We start from the raw sequence: 19,720 nt of genomic DNA on the forward strand, positions 1-19,720 counted from the left end.
GAGTGGCCACACAAAACCTGCATTTTCTGCAAGGCTGTCCCTGAAAACAGAGCCTCCGGACCCGAACCCGGATGCCCCATACACGCCATTACCGGCAGATTGTCTTCAGACCCTAAGCCAATTTCGATGTAAGGCCGTAATGAGGGACAGGCGAAGGGCCCTGGAACTTTAAATAGGAAAAAAACCTCCTTTAGTGCGAGAAAGGGGACGGCGAAGTGCTGGGATGGCGCAGATCTAAGCCCCCCTTTCTGGAAGAAAACCCTTTCTTATTCAAAGCAGCCCCACAATGGGCTTCACATGAGCCTCCTTCGCCACATCCCATCTGACTAGCAGCCATTCATCAGCCTGCCCGGCCTATCAATGACATGGCTCCATCGGGGCTCCTATAAAGTTCGTTTTTTTTTCCCAGGGAGCATCCGCAAACACTTTTGACGGGTCCTGCTGGATTGCTACAGTCTCACTATTTTTCCACCTGCCTCGCCAACGGCCTGTTTTTTTTTAGAAATCTTTTTGCTTTCTTTTGCGAGATCCGGCAGATTTTTGGGGTTCAAGCCCTGGTCCATGGGAAGAACATGCATTGTGGATTGCTGGAGGAGCCTGACATGGACTCCACAGGTTAGTTTAATGGAGAGCGGTGGTGGGTCGATGGGGGTAGGTAGCCCGTAGCCACCTGTTCCTTAGATAGGGGGGCAATAATGCACTCTGCAGGGGGGGGGCGCACTTTAAAGCAGAGGCGAGTCTTACCCGAAACATCTTTGTGCCTTTGGTGGGATGTGGGCAAGACTTGTGAGCAAAACAAAATAATTCAATAATGGAAAATTAGTTAACACTTGTTTGTGACACCAAAAACAATGAAAGATGTTTGTAAGCTCCACTAGTACATTTTTTGACGTTTCGGGGGTGCGAGTGTTGTTAAAGGAAGTGTGAAAAGTATTGCAGTTTGTTTGTTGGTAGGGAACAGACCCGCTTGAAAAGCAGTTAGCAGTGAAAGTTTTCAGAGTGTTTGGAATATAACACATGGGCGACTGAGGGTTTCACTGACAAACGAGGCAAGGGTTAAAAAGGATTATGGCCTCAGTTCGTCTGGGCGGGGGTGGGGGTAGCGATATAATTATGGCACCGGGTGGATTAGGCGGGGCGCACTAGGCATCTCTGGGGAAACACAGCTCTGAACTCTGTTGGTACAACTCGCGGTGTGCCCATCTGCTGAGAGCGGAACAGCGTCACAACCCCGAGCCAGCAGCGCTGCCAGAGCCCATAAAGTAGTTTGCCCTGCCGTGCTAGCAGCCCAGCCCACCATTCACATTTCTGCAAATGACCCTCCTTTCACCCTCTGATTATGGCAATATGTATTTGTCTGTGGTGACGTGGCGGTGCGTCCATTAGGGGCGTTGGGGCGTTGCCCCACTAGCCATGGACGACCGCACGCTGCAGGAAGTAAATACTAATTACTACTAGGCTTCAAAAATAAATTATCCGCTTCACTAAGCGCACTCGGCAGTTTGCGACAGAGAGAGCCAGCGGGACAAGCCTGACAGAATCGGATTCGCGGAAGGCAGTGGGGGCGGGGCTTCGGCAATGAGTGACAGCGCAGCCATAGGCAGCGCAGCAGGCACTGTCTGTGAGTGTGTGCGCATTTTGGGCTAGCCATTTTTTTGACTGGCCCACGCATGTGCACACCCAGTAGTACCTTCCCCCCTCCTCCTCCCCCACAGCACGCAAACAGGCAGGGACCCGGCTCCCCCGGGTCTCAAAATGGGCAGTATTGACCGTGCTCTTTAGCCAATCCTGGCGCAGTGGCACTGGTAATGCTGCGCCAGGATTGGCTGAGACACCGTGGAGACTTCAACACTGTGGTGCCGCGCGTGGGTGGTGGATGTTTCCTAAGTGCTGCACTGTAATGGCCAATCACATGTGGCTTATGTCAAGCCATGAAGTGGTGATTGGCCATTTTTCCCATGCTGCTGTAAGCACGTCACCGCGCCTGGCGTGCCTCAACAGCACATGACGAGGAGTAAGAGAGTCACGAGGAGAGTGTGTAGTATACTACTCTGTCATGTACCCTCGTGCGTGCCAGCTGCAGTCTCCATACAGTCAGCGAGTCGAGTCTGTCGAGTGTCACATCACCTCATAAAAAGTACGTTTTTTTACAGTACAACAATCCAGTACAGAAGTGCGTCAGTGTGCGTGGTGTGTCGTGTGTGTCTCTACTAGTCTTTGCATATGCGGTGTGTGATAATGATTGCATGACTGACCTAGTATGTGTATGTAGTAATGTTGGTGACTGCTTGAACCCATGTGCGTGTGCCTATGTGTGCGAGTGCGACTGTAACTGAACTCACATGCATGTATGTTGTGTTGTTTTTTGTGACTGCCGCTGTGTGTGCTTGCTCGTGAACAGTGGTGAAAGCAGCCGTCTCAGACTTAAAGAAAATTGGTTAAATTAATTTCTGCAACAGTCACTGATATCAAATCTTTTATTTCTGCTGCCCGGCTGCCGATCAGCGGCCTTTACATTTTACACTCAAGCCGGTGCGCTGCGCAGCGCACTCCTGCGCTTCACGCATCGCTCGGCTCATGATGTTATTAAACTCCGATTATGGATCGGACACAGAGAGACAAGATCAGGCCTGGTTTTATTAGGAACCTATGATGACTGCTGAGACTTCGATAATATTGCATGATTGACTGCTGAAAAACGGAAAACTCTGGCTAAACAGAAAATCAGTGCAGGCTGCTGGCACTAGAGTCCCTGCACTGATGGTAGTGTCCTGAGCTGGCAGGATGGATGCCACACTCTCAGCGTTGCTGCAGGCGGTAGATTCCCTTGGCTGCTCCTGCTTCCCGCCATGGGCTAGGTTGAGAGCAGCGGCTCTGGCTGAAGTTACAGTCTGGGCTGCGCGAGTTCCCATAAAGGTCCTCTTCCCTGGTCATCACCCGCATTCCAGGCCATCCGAAATCCGGCTTCTGCCGTTCCAACATACGCATATTGCTTTTCCTGTTCCCCACTCACTGCATCTACGACCTCCCCCACATGCACTTCACCTCATCTGCTCCCCTAAACTGCCCGGCCACAAACGATCTGTCACATTGTCCTTTCCTGCTCCCGATCCCTACATTACAATGCCTGCTGCTCAATCGACAAACACCCCCACACACTTACCTGTTCTCCTGCAGAGCACTTTCAACCTGCCTGGAACACACAGCTAAGAATGCACAAATGGCCTTTGTTAGCTGCCAGAAATGGACATGCGGCCTCACAGTGGACCCTACAGAAAGACCATCCATTGTGCTGTGCAGCCGGCGATCAGTTCTTGTCAGACACCAGGCCATTAAAGGTATTGCTGTAAACAGGTCTTGGGTTGCACATTTCGGCCACCACAATTCCTAGTAATGTTCTCTGGACAGGGAGGTTTGCAGTCAGGTAATGTGCCCTGGTGCACTGCAGTGCTCGCGTTTCACTTTCTTTGTGCCTGCTGCTTCAGTCTACTGCTCGTGGTCGTGGCTAATAATCTGTTGTTGTTCGTAATCGTTGGCTTGGAAAACATCAAAACAAGTAAGAGTCGGGTGGGGGCCCCAGCTGTGACCCGTGCCCTCTGACCGGCCCTCGTATTATTGTACACACATGTGATGATCACTGACTGACTGATAATTTAGTGCAATAATGTCCTGGTCTCTTTGATTAATGATGGGGACTGCAGAGCTTTAACTAACAAAGGTGATTCTGGCAATTATTCAGAGCCTGACGCGCGTTGCAGATACAACATGAAACAAGTCAATTTCTCCTCAGTTCCTTGTAATTAGTGGCCACAATCCTTTACTAGTGCACACTGTCACTGATCACGTTTAGGAGGCCAGGCAGGGTGAAAGAGTCTTTGAATCTTTCGAATCAAAAGCTTCCTACGTGGGAGTGAACAATCAGCAGCCAAGCAAGAAGCAGCAAGCTTATATGTTCGAGAAACGATCGTTTTGTGCTTTGTTTTGTGGTCACCAGTGTCATTATTGGTAAGAAAAGGGGACCTGTTAAGAAAAAAACACACATCATTTCATGTTGATTTCTGCGTTTAACAGTGTTACTAAATTTATTTTCAAAAAGTAGCTTAATCTTTCCAGGATGTGATTGTATTAATTAATGTGCGATGAAACTTTGCTCTAAATATGCTGACAGCCCTGAAATAGAAAGATTGCAGCATCAATCATTTGTAAGGTTGAAACACAGAATTAGTATGTACTGCGTTTCTCTTGCTCATACTCATATTCGTGGTTGAATGTCTCCTTTATCCCTGCTCATACCTGGTATAGGAGCAGACCCATCAGCCCCCCTTCCCTTTGTGGATTTCCCAGTGTTAAGCATTTCTACTTTTATTAAATTAAATGAATGAACATTTAGAAAGCCAATGTTTTAAAGAGCGCATAAGAGAAGCTGAAAGATTGCTCATGAAGCAAAACTTTCCTTCTGCATCTGCATGCCTTATCAACACACCATTCATCATTTTTACTTTTGTTAATGTTGTACTATTTTGCTTCAGAATTTTGACTTGTGCTGCATCCAATTACATTCTTGCCTAAAGTATAGACAAAACAATATACAGTTAGTGTGGTGACTCAAATGATGGCTCAGTGAGCTGATGGTTGGACATCAGGATCATGGTTTTAACAGTCATAAAGTAATAGCTGTCCTGATATATTTCTGTAATACTTAGTTAAATGTTTTTTTGTATTCTACCTTATGATACGACCGTGGACAACCGTGTTACAGGCTTATTTTCTCTTGTGTCCTAATGATGGCCTAACTATAATTCCTTTATTAACCTTCTTGCTTTATCAAACTTGCTTGAAAAGGCACATTTGCCCACTCTTTAAAAAAAAATAATGCCCGGGGTGGGGGCAACTCGCCCTTATGACAATTGGGCACATTTTCTACACTTGCGCGGCACAGGGGACTCATCCTAAACATTTACGCCCCACCACTTTGAAATGTCACCAGCCGCCACTGGCCATACCCTAAACATGGCCCGGGGAGGCCGGTGCAGCTGGGTCAGTCAGCACGCGCACTAAGAAGGCCCGTTCACGCGGGTCTTTCCTTTTGCTTTTTTGTGCGTCTGGGTGCACTGCCTGATGGCTGTGTCGGTCCCGGCGCGGTGCATTACTGATATACGCACAACATCTAACACCTGGTGGTGCTGTGTCTTGCTCTGGGGGCGAAGCCAAAGCCCCCGAAGTTACTTTTTAGTGTGCTAGTAGATGCAGCTCACAAATGACCTGGGGTTGCGGTCCCCAAGCGCAGAGCCTTTTTGCACAACTAAATGCTGCCTGTTTTCGCGCACAGGCTCCTTTGTGTGGATAAACAGCGTGCCCTGCCCTTCTTGGCGGCACGGGAAAGAAAACAAACCTCGCGCGCGATAGAGCGCATTTATATAGAAATAACCCAGACGAGTTACCGCTGGCGTGCACTTGTTGCACGATTTGTGTCTTTTGCAGCCCCCAAGCGGTCCTCTTGTGGAAAATGCAGCCCTGGACCTGTGTGCAGGCTCCTACTGACGCATCACTGCCTACATAGAGTGCTTTATGCACGTTGACTTCAGTTCATCCCCCTGGCCACGATATTATAAAACAGATTTTAGGTAGGGGGAGGGGGGCACAGTCGTGACTTCTCTCCTGCTGAATCTTGCAGCTGTGCTCCTGATCCGATTAACAGAGGACGGCTCCGTTAGGGGTCTCATCGTTTTGACTGAAAAGTAGTACAGATTCGAACCTCTTGGAAATATCAATTTCCTATTCAGTGAAGTGCATACTGTGTTTCCAACCTGGCAAAGCCAAGTATGCCGTCCCCTCCCACTTGACAGGGCCTCAAATAAATACCGGGCAATCTGTTTAGAGAATGTTGTTTACCCCATGTCGGACTTTAGGGCGATCGTTAAGCGCCTTATGTTTTTTGGAGATTTTTGACGCATTATGTATTCCTTGGCATCCGTGGGTTTGGATTTGTTGATGCCCTGGGGGGACTTCTGTTAGTTGTCTGTCCTGACTGAAACGCCGCGTGTTCTTTGAAAATTGCTGGTTGGACTTTAAAGACGTCGTGTGCTCTTTACCAGTCGTTGGCTGGACTTGGATTTTTAGAAGTATGGAATGAGATGCTGTCCGTCCCATTGCCGGTTGTTGGAGTCTCTTTGCCATTTGTTAGCTGGTTTATTTGGGGACCTGTGCACAGGTTTCTGAATGCTGAATGGATTGTTCGAGGAGCAGTCTATTCTTTGCCTTTTGTGGGCTGAATTGTTTGAGACCCTGGACTTCCTCTGCTAGTTATTGGCTGGATGTTGGGTGGCCCTATGTAGTCTTTAACAGCTGTTTGGGGGTTCCATGTACTCTTTGCCAATTTATATTTGGATTGTTTCAGGTGTTGTGTGCTCTTTGCCGTGTTGGTTGGGGGTGAATGCTGGTGATGTGTGTTCTAATTCCAGTTGGTTGAGGCTGTTTGAGGAAATGAGGGGTTTCTTTTCAGTTGTTGGCTGGGGTTATTTGCTGCTGATGCGCGTTCTAATTGGGGTTGCTGGTTGGAGTTGTTCGAGGTGCAAAGTGCTCTTTGGTATTTGATGGATTTGTTGATGTTCTGTGTGCTCTTGCCAGTAGCCAGTTTGGACTTTTTTAAGGGGTGTGTGCTCCTGGGTCTAGTTTTGGTGGATGTTTTAACTGCTGTTTATCACTGGTTGGTTTTGGTTCTGTGTCGTGGTGTTGCATTTGTTGGTCAAGGCTGTCCAAGGAATTCTGTGGACTTTGTCAGCTATAGATGCTTACACACTGCCAGTGCTCTTTGTCAGTAGTAGTCTGTGGCTGTTAGAGGGGCTGCTTCCTGTTTCCCATGTGTTTGTTGCGGTATTACGGTACTTTGTGCTCTCTGTCAGTTATTGGTTGGGGATGCTTAAAGCGCAGTGTGCTCTTTGCCTCCCGGGCTTGGATCCGTAACAGGTGCTCAGAGCTCAGCGGCTCTGAAAGGCTCTGCTCGGAGTGGGGGATTAGCCTCAGAGGGCGCTCAGCTTTGATGATGTGTGGCACTTCTTTGTGCTTGGAAAATCTGTTAGAAAAGTGCCTCTCTCGGTAGTTTCCTTCAGTGGGCATTTGAGCAGCAGCGCGTGGAACACACGTCCCATCACCCCCAGACATCCCTGACGCCGGATCGGAGAGAGAGAAGCACATGTCAGGGATGATCGCCTGGCTCAGTTTCACACACATGCGTCTGCATGCTTTGTCCACCAGACGCAGCCCTGACTGTACTTTTATGTTCTCGTAATCACGTATGCCTTTATTTCTTTCCGACTGTGCCTCCCATCTCCGTGCGTTTATCGTGCTTCAGCAGAGCTGCAGCCATGCCACCTTGCCGCCTACGTCAGCTGGGGTCTTATCTTTCTGTCTGTCCGTCTACATACATGTATCTGTGTATCCTTTTGTACTTTCCTTTTGCTATCTACCTACCTCTATTTTTGTGTCCACCCATGTGGCAGTCAGCGCCTTTGTCTGTTTCTGTCTGGCTTCCATGCTATCTCCACAGACTGTAATTCAGCACCATGTGTCCAGCGGCACCCTCGCTGTCTCCTCTCTGGAGGGGTGGGTGTGAAGCCTTGTACAACTACACGCTATAAAGCACTATATTTTAAGTTGTTAATTAAACAATGAATATTAGCAGCGCTTCCCGCTCACTCGCACGATATAAACTAGAAGCAGACTATCTGTTGAGGGTCACTCCGGCACCTGACCGAGGCCTGGGAGAGCCCTGGAGAGCTCTGGTACCGCTCACACTAGGATTGATTAACGTGAGAAGTCTGGGAGAGCGGGCACGTGTACCCGGAAATAGATAGGGGACGTGCTCGCATCCTTACGCACATGGTGGTGGGAGGGGGGGGGGCGGGGTCTGTTCACTGCGCCCAGTTAAGTCACTGTCTCAGCCTGTGGCCTCTGTCGCGCACTTGCGGGTGTATGTAATAACAGTAATATCAGTGCAGCAGACTATGTGCTCCCTTGGGACAGTTTAAGGATATCCACAGCACGGCGGCAGAATACGACCACACCTCCGCAAGCACATGTCCGCCTGACTCCCTCCCTCTAACCGTGGCTTAACGGCTTGAGCGGCCGATTTAGAAGCTGCTCAAACATCCTGTGATTCTGGGCAAATCCCTTAATCGCCCCGTGCCTAGAAATGAATGTGTCCGTCTGTAATGCAACAGGTGCTCTTGTAAAGCGCGCTGGTATCTTTGTGTCGAGCTCGCTCTATACACAAACGAAAAAACATCTCCATCTTTCTCTGTCTCGTCTCAAGACCTCACTGTGGATTCTCTTATAGCTCTATAACTGTATATATTCACGTATGAACGTCCCCTACGGGTGTCTTTTTATTTATGTCACCATTCTTGGTCTTTCTTTCATCTTACAGCCTCAGACTGATCTCCGTTACTTCTAGAGAAATGTATACGTTCTGCGTAGCTGTCTATGTATATCACTCTTATCCCGCTCTCTTTCTATATATCTTTCTCTCGTGTGCCGACCTGTGTGGTCTCTTTTGCATCACTAAAAATCAATACATTGATTTTATGTCAGTCACCGTATCTTCGTACTTGCGTCTCACCTGCTCGTACGCCCCTCTCTTCTCTAAACTTGTCACACGTAGGCAATGCCCTCTTTTGAATGTAAGTATTTGCTGATCGCCAACATGCACAGTAAAACGAGATGTCCGGCGGAGTTTAATCGAAAGTAAAAGGCCACGAGTCAATACATTTACAAACACTCCGAACTCTTTTCACACCGGCTGCCGTTCATATTATCGCCTTTCTGGCGGCAGATACATGTTTGTTTTTTTAGTTTGGTTTAACAGCATCCGCCATAACGTTGATGAGTCGCTTTGGCTGCAAGGCTTGGAATTTACATGGCAAAAGAGGCTTACAGCCCTCGGATTGCTCAGCACGTATTTTGTTAGAAAGACAATCACTTAGCGAAATTTATATATGAACGCCACAGCTATTTCTGAAGTCGCAAATCTTGCAATTGTAGATCTTCCTTCCAAACACCTCCTTTTGTTTCCATTCCGACTAATAAAAGTCCATAAATTAGAGTGTGGCGATGTTTCTCTCTTTAAACGCTGAATCCAAACGTTGCGGCAGTAGTCCAAGCCGACATCAAATGCGTCAAAGCAAGTACATTTTCTTTTGTGACTAAAGCATCCTGGGATATTTTAGATGCTACAAAATAGGTAGAGAGGTAATTATGCGATCCGGTGAAGTGTCTCGCCTCATGCACACGTATCTGTTTCGAGATTGTTGCTAAAATATTTTGGAACTTTTTTTATAACGAATCGGCAACTGCAAGCTGAACGAACAACCCTTTGAAGTAATTACGTTTTACATTAATTTAGTGGTGTGCTGTATTACACAGCTTAAAATGAATTTAGATTTTTTTAAACACCTCCACTGTGCATCTTTCACAATTGCAATGTTAAAACTCTATAGCTATATAAAATAGTAAATCGTTGTCCATTTGACAGTGTCACATTATTTAACACTTAAAAGTCCAAGATGTTTTCGAAATGGTTCGGCAGCGCGAGCTAACACGTTCTGAAAGTTTGTTAGGAGAGATACTTTACATTCGAGCAGCGCCAAGTCTTAATAGTCATTCACATTTCTTGAAATGACTGTTTCAAAGGCTCACGGCAGATAATATTGTAACAAACTGGTGCGGCGAGGGGTTTAAATACACCTTAAAACAGCCTCAATTGTCCCAAGTATACTTGACAAATATGAAATAGGATTAAAAACGACCATCAAGGAAGGGCAGACAAATCAATAGACATGTCACTGACAAGTCATTAGCATCCTTTGACGCTTGAAAAATTAGGCTCTTCAGAGTTCGGCAATATTCGGTGAGAACGTCTGATGCCGTAGAATATATGCCTTTAACATTCAATATTAGGACCATAGCCCCACTCCCATTTTTCGAAATAGCAAATATGTCAGCCATGTAGTCATCGTTCGAGGTACATTTATCTGACTATTAGAATATATTAGTGATAAACACTTGGTGTCGTTTATGATTCTGGGTCCATGTCACTATATATCGAGCTGGTCTTCACTGCTCTCAATATGTATCTATTGTAGTTCAATGTGCTAGTTCCAGTCAGACTACAAAAGCTGCGGCAATAGAGTATGCTCTAGCAAACAACTAGTTAACAATTGACTTGAAAGTTGGAATAAAAAAAAAAAATTCTAAACTTTTTCTAAAGCGGGCAGTAGTAACGTTTGTTATTTACAGCAAAAGTGCGATAAAGCAACATATAAAATATAATGACCGATTTACAAAGGTATATTTAGTTATAAATGTTCTTTTACGACTCAATTTACCTTACTTGCGCCTGCCAGGAATTCACAATAGGATTCCTGGCAGGCGTAACCCATTTATGCATGTGCAGATCTCCACACCCCTATATTTTACTTAGAATGGGGGAGTGTATTTTCCTAGCTGTGGTTAGCGTTGGCAGTTTGTGGATGCTCGCAAATATGCCTGTCAGCATTCAGACTCCTCACTTCCACCCTGGAAAAGGTCGGAGATTTACGCTTGCCAAGGGCCTGCTTAACTCTCCTCAGATCTGCTTCCCATGGAGAAAAAAAAGAGCAAAAATGTGTGTTTTTGCACAGGGGGATGTTTATTGCCGTGTGTAGAGTTACACTGTATGGAGGACTCCGCCCACCAGGAATAGGATCAGGGGCGGCTCTATGCTCATGGCGGCCCTGTGCAGGGAGCGTAGGTAGGGGGCCCGCGCGGGGTGGAGCCCCCCGGAGCTCAGGAAGGTGTTTTAAAAAAAAAAGGTCCAGAAAAAGCGTTAGATGACCAATACCTGCGGCTGCTCCTACCCTTCCGAATTTGTCTCAGAACGATAAAATTTAGGTGGAGGAGGATATTGTGACACACGACGTGGCCAGCAGTGGGTAGGGAGAAAAAGAAGCCAATTAGGAACCAGGAGGAACGCAGGCGTGGAGGCAATTGAAGAGGGGGGTGGAGGGGGCGAGGGGGGGGGGTCAGAGTGTTTGGAAGTGGAACAGAGCTGGGGGCCACCAAATCCCTGCCAGGGGTCGCCACGCAAATATGTATCCATCCTCAGAGGATTATTATATTAAGGATATATATTCAGCGCCAAGACGCCCATGGGCATAAATGCCAAATCAAATCAAATATATTGGCGTGGTGGCCCCTGGGTTTTGGTGGCCCTGTGCAGGTGCACAGCTTGCACATGCCTAAGGCCGCCCCTGATAGGATGCCGCCGGAATATCACATGATCATCTCCGGAATAAGCATGGAAACCTGTGTCTAGTACAGCTTTCCATGGATATGCCTGGGAATGTTTGGGCCCTATTTACAAATAAAGTTGACTGCATTCACAGATTTAGACGTATATGGAATTGTAGTTTATGAGCTTCTGTAAGTCACAATTTTTCCCAAGAGTATGCACGGACAGCAGGGCCAGGCACACATTTCCATGTTTATTTCTGGGAATGTCATGTGACATTACAAGCAATATTCTATTCCTGCTATACAGAATTCTTCCTAGTGAAGAACTCTGCATAGTCGGCATAGAAACCCCGATACAAACATACTTAATCTGGGACTGCTCCATTCACCTTCCCACTTTGAAAGGGGAGTTACGGCAGCCCTTGGCTGGGGTACATCTCTGAACCGTTCTAAAAGTGGGGTTTGTGAACTCTGACAAATAGCCATGTTTGTGTGAATTAATACTGAATTTACCTTAAGGAACAGGCCCTAAAGCGAATTCAAGAAAAGCCTGAATTAACACTCATTTCGGAATAAAACTGCACGGGGATATTTACTACGTTCTTCGTAAATTGGGCTCCACTTCTTTACTAATATTAAACAAAAAGTGGAACAAGGCACTGTAAAGCGACCTGTACTGAACACAACGTGCCTCCTGTGCACCACACAACACTATTATTTTGTTTGGTGCTACACGTTTGCTGTGTACAACAGTATAATTACCTAGGGCCTGGAAAGACCTCTATCAACCCTTGCCCCCCAACCCCGTCTGCACACTAGGTGCCAGACGGCCATTTAGCGGGAGGCGCAGCTGATCCCCCGCACTGATGGCCAAGGCGTTCCCCAACACGTCAGCGTTGTCTCTTCCTGAATGTGAAGTTTTGTCCGGGGTCCTGTCAAATAGCAAAACATGGCTGCAAGTTTGCTTTAGTTGGTAACCAGGGACAGGGTTCCCATGGTGACGACCTTCCTCTGCAACAAGAGAACCATGGCGACAGTCGTAGAGGAAACAGGGAAGCAGTTAATAGACAAATATTATGAAACCCCGGTGCTGTGCGGCCTGCGGGGAGCGACAATGGATATAGATGACGGACGTCAACGCAAAGACCCTGCAGGACGCACGTAAATTCAGCGGCCATGTTGAAGTGTGGATTTTAAGAGATGGTGGGTATGATAGAACAGAAAGCATTTAAATGCACTTTAGTATAACGAGACTATATTTTAGCTGTGAAATGCCAGAATCCAATACAATTTAATTAAATTATGCCCGATTGTAAATGTACTAATACATATTGTCAGTAATTCGTTTTCATTTATTTTAAACAGGGTAAAACAAGTACTTTAGAACTCTATTTTATATTTATTTCTAGTTTCGCAAAGTTCAAAGATTGCTGCTATGCATATGCTGGATGCAATAAGTTGTATTTTATATCCACCGTCCACGCTCACAAGCAGGCCCTTCCAATTCTATTACAATAATTGAGTTTGGAGTTTATTTACAATCCTAGACTGTAGCCAGTGCATGTGGGAAGTCAGCTTTAGGTTAGCCAGTCACACCCAGAAGCATTCCAATAACATATCCCTCAGGAGAATGCTATATTTTCAATACTTTTTCTTAATTAAAAAAAAGGACCAGTTATCTGGTAAAATGGGAACTCACAAGACACTTAGATGTACACTAATGAAGGGGCGGTATATTGCATCCAAATGACTTGTCTTGACGTCCTAAGCATTTTACTAGGTAAAATAGAGGACTGGTTAAATTGTGGTTTAAAACGACGGGGATGGTATCCTAATACATAAAGAGGTGGAATGAGTGTTTTCTACTGTGGACATTAGTCTAGTCAAATGCTTTTCAATGGAAAGTCGAAGCTGGGCCAGCATTCTCAAGTCAGTGGCTCTATACAACAATTTGGGCAGATCGAGAGCCGCAGGATCCTTGAGCAGCGTTGTTGACAGCAGTAATCACTTTATAGCAGAGCATGTTCTTGCAATCCACTGAATATTTGGAAAGATGCTTTCCTTTCCCAAATTAGGGGAGTCAAAAAATATATGTAAGCCTATTATCTGCTATTGTGTTGTCACTTGTCGGCTTAGCTACATGACTATTTTGGTGTAACGTGTTAAGGCACTAACTGGGGAGTGTGCACAGGCCTGAGAATTTTACATGCTCCTAATGTATCAAGTTATTACAAACAACAAAAGAGTGCCCACACAGGGGTAGTAGTGTCCAGCACAGAGACAGAAAAGTCAAATCAACCTGAATAGGAATGTATCAAGGTCAGGCAATCAAAATAATGTATTTTTATATTCATTAATACACCAAATGTAAGACATTCGTTTTCTTGATGCCTCTACATTGAGCAGTATGAAACACTTTTTAAACATTTTTTTCCCTCCACTGCAAACAGAATCCAAACATAACAAAAAGGAAAGATTGATTCTGCATGACACTAATATAATGGGAATGGCATAAGGAGTATTCCTTGAGCAAATGCAATAGGATCAAAATCAACACATGCACAGTTCTCATTGCCTAGAGTGCAGTGTATTAATGTTAGTATCCAACAATGGGCCTTAAGAGGGTTCACATTCCTAGCAGAGTCTCTCATACCTCAACAACCGCATCAACTTCTACGCTCCCAAACGACATCTCAGATCAGCCAGCCACGCCCTCGCCGCCGTCCCCCGCATCCGAAGAACGACAACAGGAGGAAGGTCCTTCTCCTACCTGGCCGCCAAGACCTGGAACTCCCTCCCTCCCGACCTGCGCCTGACCCAAGACCACCTCTCCTTCAGGAAGAAGCTCAAGACCTGGCTATTCGAGCAGTAGCAGCACTCCCCCCCCCACCCCCCCCCCCCCAAGCGCCTTGAGACCCTCCGGGTAAGTAGTGCGCTCTATAAATGTCTGTGATTGATTGATTGATCAAAATGATCGCGTACATTACATCGCAGTTTTTTCAACGCAAGTCGTGCTGGAGGGCGCTGGACTTGGGAATAGTATGATTTACTATTCTAACACCAGTCTATGCACAGTAGGGAAGGTGTTGGAATAGTAAATCATACTATTCATTAAGGTAGAGCGCCATCCAGAGCAAGTCGTAACAACTTGCATTGTAATACCCGCAATGTATAGGCATTGCGTTGCAATGTCCACGTGGTAATGGATGTTTCCCGTTAAGGTATGTTTACCAGTGTGAAGTAATCCGTGCTTTTAAAAAAAAAAAATCCAAGTGAAGTTAAGAAAACATGCCTTTGTCAGAGACCAACCCCCCTTCTCATAAAACTTCAATTAAGCAGTGTTTTGCGGAAAGTCCCAATTTTTTTAGCGGGCCTGGGCCGCTTTTGATCCCAATACAACCCGGGCCTTGGGCATATAAAGTTTCTTTTGAAAAGTAGAGCGAAGTCTAAAAATATACCTTGGCTACACATTGTCAAAGGTTCCAAATTTGCCCAGTTTTACAGATGAACGGTTTACCATGCCCCACCACTTATAAAGCTCATGATTGTGGCACGAAACATGGGGTCTTTAAACAGATAAAACTTCTTGTTGAGAGGTCGCTATTTATATTCTGAGAGCAAGAGGAGGGGCTACATTTGTGAATTAAATTTAAAGATCTAGCATGGCTGTTTCTTTCAGACATGGCTCCTCGTCTTTGTAAAGGAAATAGGATGATGATGGGGTGGATAATATAACGGAGTAAAAACTATCCTTTCACTCAAATTCTTGCTCTTTCTTGATCCTAAATGTGCAATGAATCATGTGCAATTTATTTTTAGTTGCGTTCCTTGAAATCCTCCTCTTCTGTAATGTCATACATTGCAGATAAGACATCTCAATGGGTTAAGTGCTAAATGCTGATAAAGCAAACACAAGGAGATGATGGACGGAGCGCTGAAACTTTTCAGGCACTCCCCCAGTCACAGATCTGGGATGAATACATAATCGTTCTTTAGCTCACTTCACCACCCCAGTTCAGATCCAACAATATGCAAATCAGTCTTGACCCTGTTACTCAAGGGAACAGTCCAGCCCGAACTACCAAGTCAGTTCTTCCCTGGACCGGAAACAAGCATCCTTGGGCTGCTTTTAGGGTAACACCCATCACCAGCCAGGCTGGCTTGAATACAGAGGCAAAGTGAGCAAGGGACCCACGTATGGGCATACGCTGCCAACTTGGGGCGAACAAAGCAAACACAAGGCAGGGTGTTTGATTTGTAGGGAAAATCTTACTAACGGTTTTCTGCTTTTCAATCTTACAGGCATTGGTTGAAGTGGGTGGAATCTATGGGGAATGATGTTCTCAATCTTTTTAAAACATTTTTTTTATAGTAATCGTTCCCATACCTTTATTATAAAAAAGGACCATTCCATAACTGTTAATGCTGACCTTAAGCGTTGCACCCTGGGGTCCAGTTCCCATGCTTTATTGTATGAATTTCATCCTCTGCTTACGGGCCATAACACAAGCACCGATTTTCAGTGCGTAATAATAATTTTATTCATAATGTTCTTGGATAAAAACCTTCAATATGATTATCTTTTGGGGAACTGCATGTATAATATTAATTGTGGTGCATTTACAGTGCATATTATTACTTCATCAGTGTCTAGGTGCTCAACGAAGTTTAGAACTTATCTCCTTTCAGTCATCAATTGAAACTTTATTCAGCTTCTAATTAATCAGTGGTTCTAGAAGAAACTGCCTGATAAAAAGCTGTTGAAGTTAAAGAGTTGCATAAAAAAAAGATGTAAGTTGAAAAGATTGTTTGTTTCCTTCTGCCTTTTTGTGAAAAGTTGAAGATGTCAAGTTCAACTTTATCAATCAGATGGAAGCAGAGATATATTGAAGTCCTCGAAATGTCGCACATTATATATACCAAGGAAGCCGACTATTGTTTAATGTTGTCAAGGATGATACAAAAATGACAAAGTGCTTTGCTTACGAAATAAAAACATAGTGGCGGGTTTCTATCGTCTTAAAAATAAAGGAGAACATGCCGGTTTTCATGTACTGTAATTGTAAAAGGGTGTTCTGAAGATATTTGCAGGACTTCCTTTAGGTAAAAGCAAGAGAGCTGTCTAGGTTCTGCCCTGGAGTCTAGTTAGGACAATGAAGCATATTAAGGAGATGTAAACATACAATAACCCCAGAGAACAATCAGCTGGAAAAACTGGGCAGACGGTTTTCTGATGGCACAAAAGTAGTCTTGAGAGCCCCTAATCCTAAATAGGTAGAATCATTTTAATCTGCATAAAAGGAGGGTGCGGAAGTAATTGAAGTTTGTTGGCAGTACACATATCTGGTTTTTCATACTGCAGAACAGCAAAACACAGCACAATGACCATGGGTGAATTTTCTAAATAGTGGTTTTAGTCGGGTTTTCTAATATTATAAGCTAACGTTTCCACCATTCAGCTTATCCACGACTGTATAGGGTGGACTTGTGATTAATGGTAATTAAGGAGCAAATACCTGCCGGAGACAATATTGTTTATAAAGCACTGCTATATACATGGATTTGCATGTGCCCTAGGGGTGTATATGTAAGGATCATTTTAATGGACAAATTGCTCCACAACTGAAAGCACCAGAACAACAAATGCTACCACAAGTGACAACTGCTGACCTAGGAGGCAGCATTCTTTTAACTGATAGATTATACGTTGGGAGATAATTAGACAAGCTCATATAATAACGAACCCTGGTACATGCATACTATTTGTCCCAACTAGTTTTTTCAATCTTGTGAACTTCATAGAACCTGGCTTTGGATTTTTTTGTTTTTTCGATTCATCTAGTCATTTTGATCCTCATTTGTGATTTTAGTGAGGCCAAGAGCAAAACCTATTCCAGTAGCCTACTTATGTCATCAGTCTTCCTATCCAGCATTCTGTTGCTCTCCCAGTCTTCCTTATCCAGCTAAGATCATGGTCCTTCCTTTTCTCTTTCGCAAGCTTTGTTGTATATCTGGTCTTCTCACCACTACCAGTCCTTCTTTATTTTAATTGCAAATTTGAATGATTACACTAAACCTGCACATTTTACATTTGTAGGGTTGTAGGTAGAGACGTGGCTTGGAAAAAATCAAAAGTGTAGCACAGATACGAAAGAGGGAGGAAGAAGAGGAAATTGCAAGACCGGTATTATATTCAATCCAACCATTAAATATTTTTTAATACTGTGAGAAGTTGGGTTATTGGTTGAGGGAGGTAAAACCCTACTCAAGGAACTACCACAGTCCTTGTCTGGATGAACTACAAAAGCCACTAAATTAACCTCTGCTTAACCCTCTGGTAGCTTTACACAAAAGCAGTCAGGTTTAACTTAGTTGCAACGTGTAAAGTATTGATTCAGCACACAAACAGTAGTACAGTGAAAAACACAACACAAGCAAATCAAATACCGATTTGGAAAAATATGAGTACATTTAAATAAATAACATGAAACCAGAATGACAAAAATTCAATCGGTAGAACCAGAGATATGCAATTTCATAGATTTAAGATAAGTATTGCACTTAAGAGCACAAAGCGTCACTTGTGATTATATGGTATTGTAAAACCAGAGGAAAGTCACAAGTTTAGGCCAACCATGATGGAGCGTGGGCTGGTCGCTGTAGCATGAAAAGTCAGGTTCACCAGCGCTTCCTATTGGCGGTTGTCACAGGTGATGAGATCTTGGCAGGAATGGGCCCGTTCACGGTTGCAAAGAGCCCAAAACTTTAGGATTTCCCTTTTGTTGTCAGAGGAAGGCACTCTGATGCTAAACAACGGCCCAGGACGTGGGGAGATATCCGTTGGGGATCAATGACTGACTCTTGCAGAGGCCAGAAGGGCTCATGAGGTCCAGGGCAGTCCAACTGCAGCAGCTCAGCTGGGCAGTTACAAAGAGGCCTCTGGAGCTTGTCATGTCCCTTTAGCTGTGGTCAGTCAGCTGACCCATGTAGTCACTTCAGGTAGGGATGAAGGGAGCAAGTCTAGTCTTCTTTCTCAGAGAGCAGGGTCGGCCTCAAGCAATAGGGCTGTCTTCTGACAGCAGTGCAGTCCTTTTTATGTAGTATCCACAGGTCGAGTATCATACTGAAAAGTGAGTCTGATAGTACAATATTTATACCTGTTGCTAGCTTTGAAATGAGAGAAACTTCTAGAATTCCCCTGAAACTGTCTTACTTCCCCAGCCCTGGTCCCAGTATGTCTAGAGTCACAAAAGGATAGTGTGAACTTCTTTGTGTGTGTGCTGAGACAGCTCATTTGAGCGCAAGTGTGGTGATAGATCCGCCCCTCCCATCAGCCCAGGATGGCCAATTCTGCCAACAGCCAGTCCAGTCCCCTTTTATCATACTGTCTGGGAGGAATACACAAAGGCCAACTACACATAGTCATGTGACACAGGATACAGTCTGCAGGTACCAAATTGTTAGGACAAGAGTGACTTAAGACCAGACTTTACCATTAAACAGGATTTTAAATTACAATTATTTGGACACCAAACATGACATTTCTACGTATTCCCAAACAAAACTTATCACTTATTAAATGTAATAAGGAAACCCAATGTTACCCTCCGGTTGATTCAGGCCTTGCAGTAGTAAAAAACAAATGTAAGAATTTTTCACTACCAGGACTTGTAAAACTTAATAGTAAATGCACAAATTTTTAAATACACTGTACCCTGCCTTATAGGCTGTTTAGTGCCTACCCTAGGGATGACCTATATGTATTAAAAAGGGAGGTTTAGGCCTGGCAAAGGGTTTATTTTGCCAGGTCAAAATGGTAGTTTAAAACGGCAAACAGGTTCAATGGCAGACCTGAAGCATGTATAAAAAGGCTACTTCAATAGGTGGGTAGCACAATACGTGCTGCATGCCCACTAATGTTACAAACAACAGGGTTGTACCCATAAAGTCAGAGGGACCTGGGTGAATAATCGTTATGGACAGAGGGGTCCCAGACTTAAGGAAGCAATCGGTATAAGGTATACCACAAAAGTATTTAACAAACATGGAAATAAAAGAGAAAAACAAATCAAAACAGTGCAGTGTTTTTATTCACAACGCACTTGTATCACCTTTTTATGGTTTAGACGATATGTATCAAAGGAGACATTGGTATTTTTTCATTAGTTTTGTGCCCACATAGGAAAAGGGGGGGAAGGAATGCAGGGTAAAGATTGAAGTGAAATAGTTGTGACTCACTATTCAATTAATTGTGACATAAACAGCATACATTAAAGTTCATGTATACGTTCTTTTAGATGGTCCCCATCAATCGGGGCCACACGGGAAGTGCAAAAGTCAATACATTTGTATTTTACAGTCAAGCTCCTACACGGCTGTGTATATCCTGCTGATGGTAGGAGTTGATAGGGTAGATAGCAGTCTACGTTTCGACCCTAAGGTTTGTAGGTTG

The 19,720-nt window shown here is 44.7% G+C and overlaps 1 protein-coding gene across 2 annotated transcripts in view; it reads left to right on the forward strand.

The window, feature by feature from the left end:
* The first annotated feature begins 370 nt into the window (after positions 1-370).
* The window catches only part of RFX4 (regulatory factor X4), a 267,277-nt gene continuing 247,927 nt past the window's right edge, over positions 371-19,720 (forward strand). For both annotated transcript variants that reach the window (XM_086939196.1, XM_086939205.1), the window contains exon 1: positions 371-615. In XM_086939196.1, coding sequence (XP_086795322.1) covers positions 573-615 — 43 coding nt within the window. In that variant the 5' untranslated portion in view covers positions 371-572. The remainder of the gene's footprint in view (positions 616-19,720) is intronic.

The sequence above is a fragment of the Lissotriton vulgaris genome, chromosome 1_1, assembly GCF_964263255.1.
Source record: "Lissotriton vulgaris chromosome 1_1, aLisVul1.2, whole genome shotgun sequence".
NCBI lineage: Eukaryota > Metazoa > Chordata > Amphibia > Caudata > Salamandridae > Lissotriton > Lissotriton vulgaris.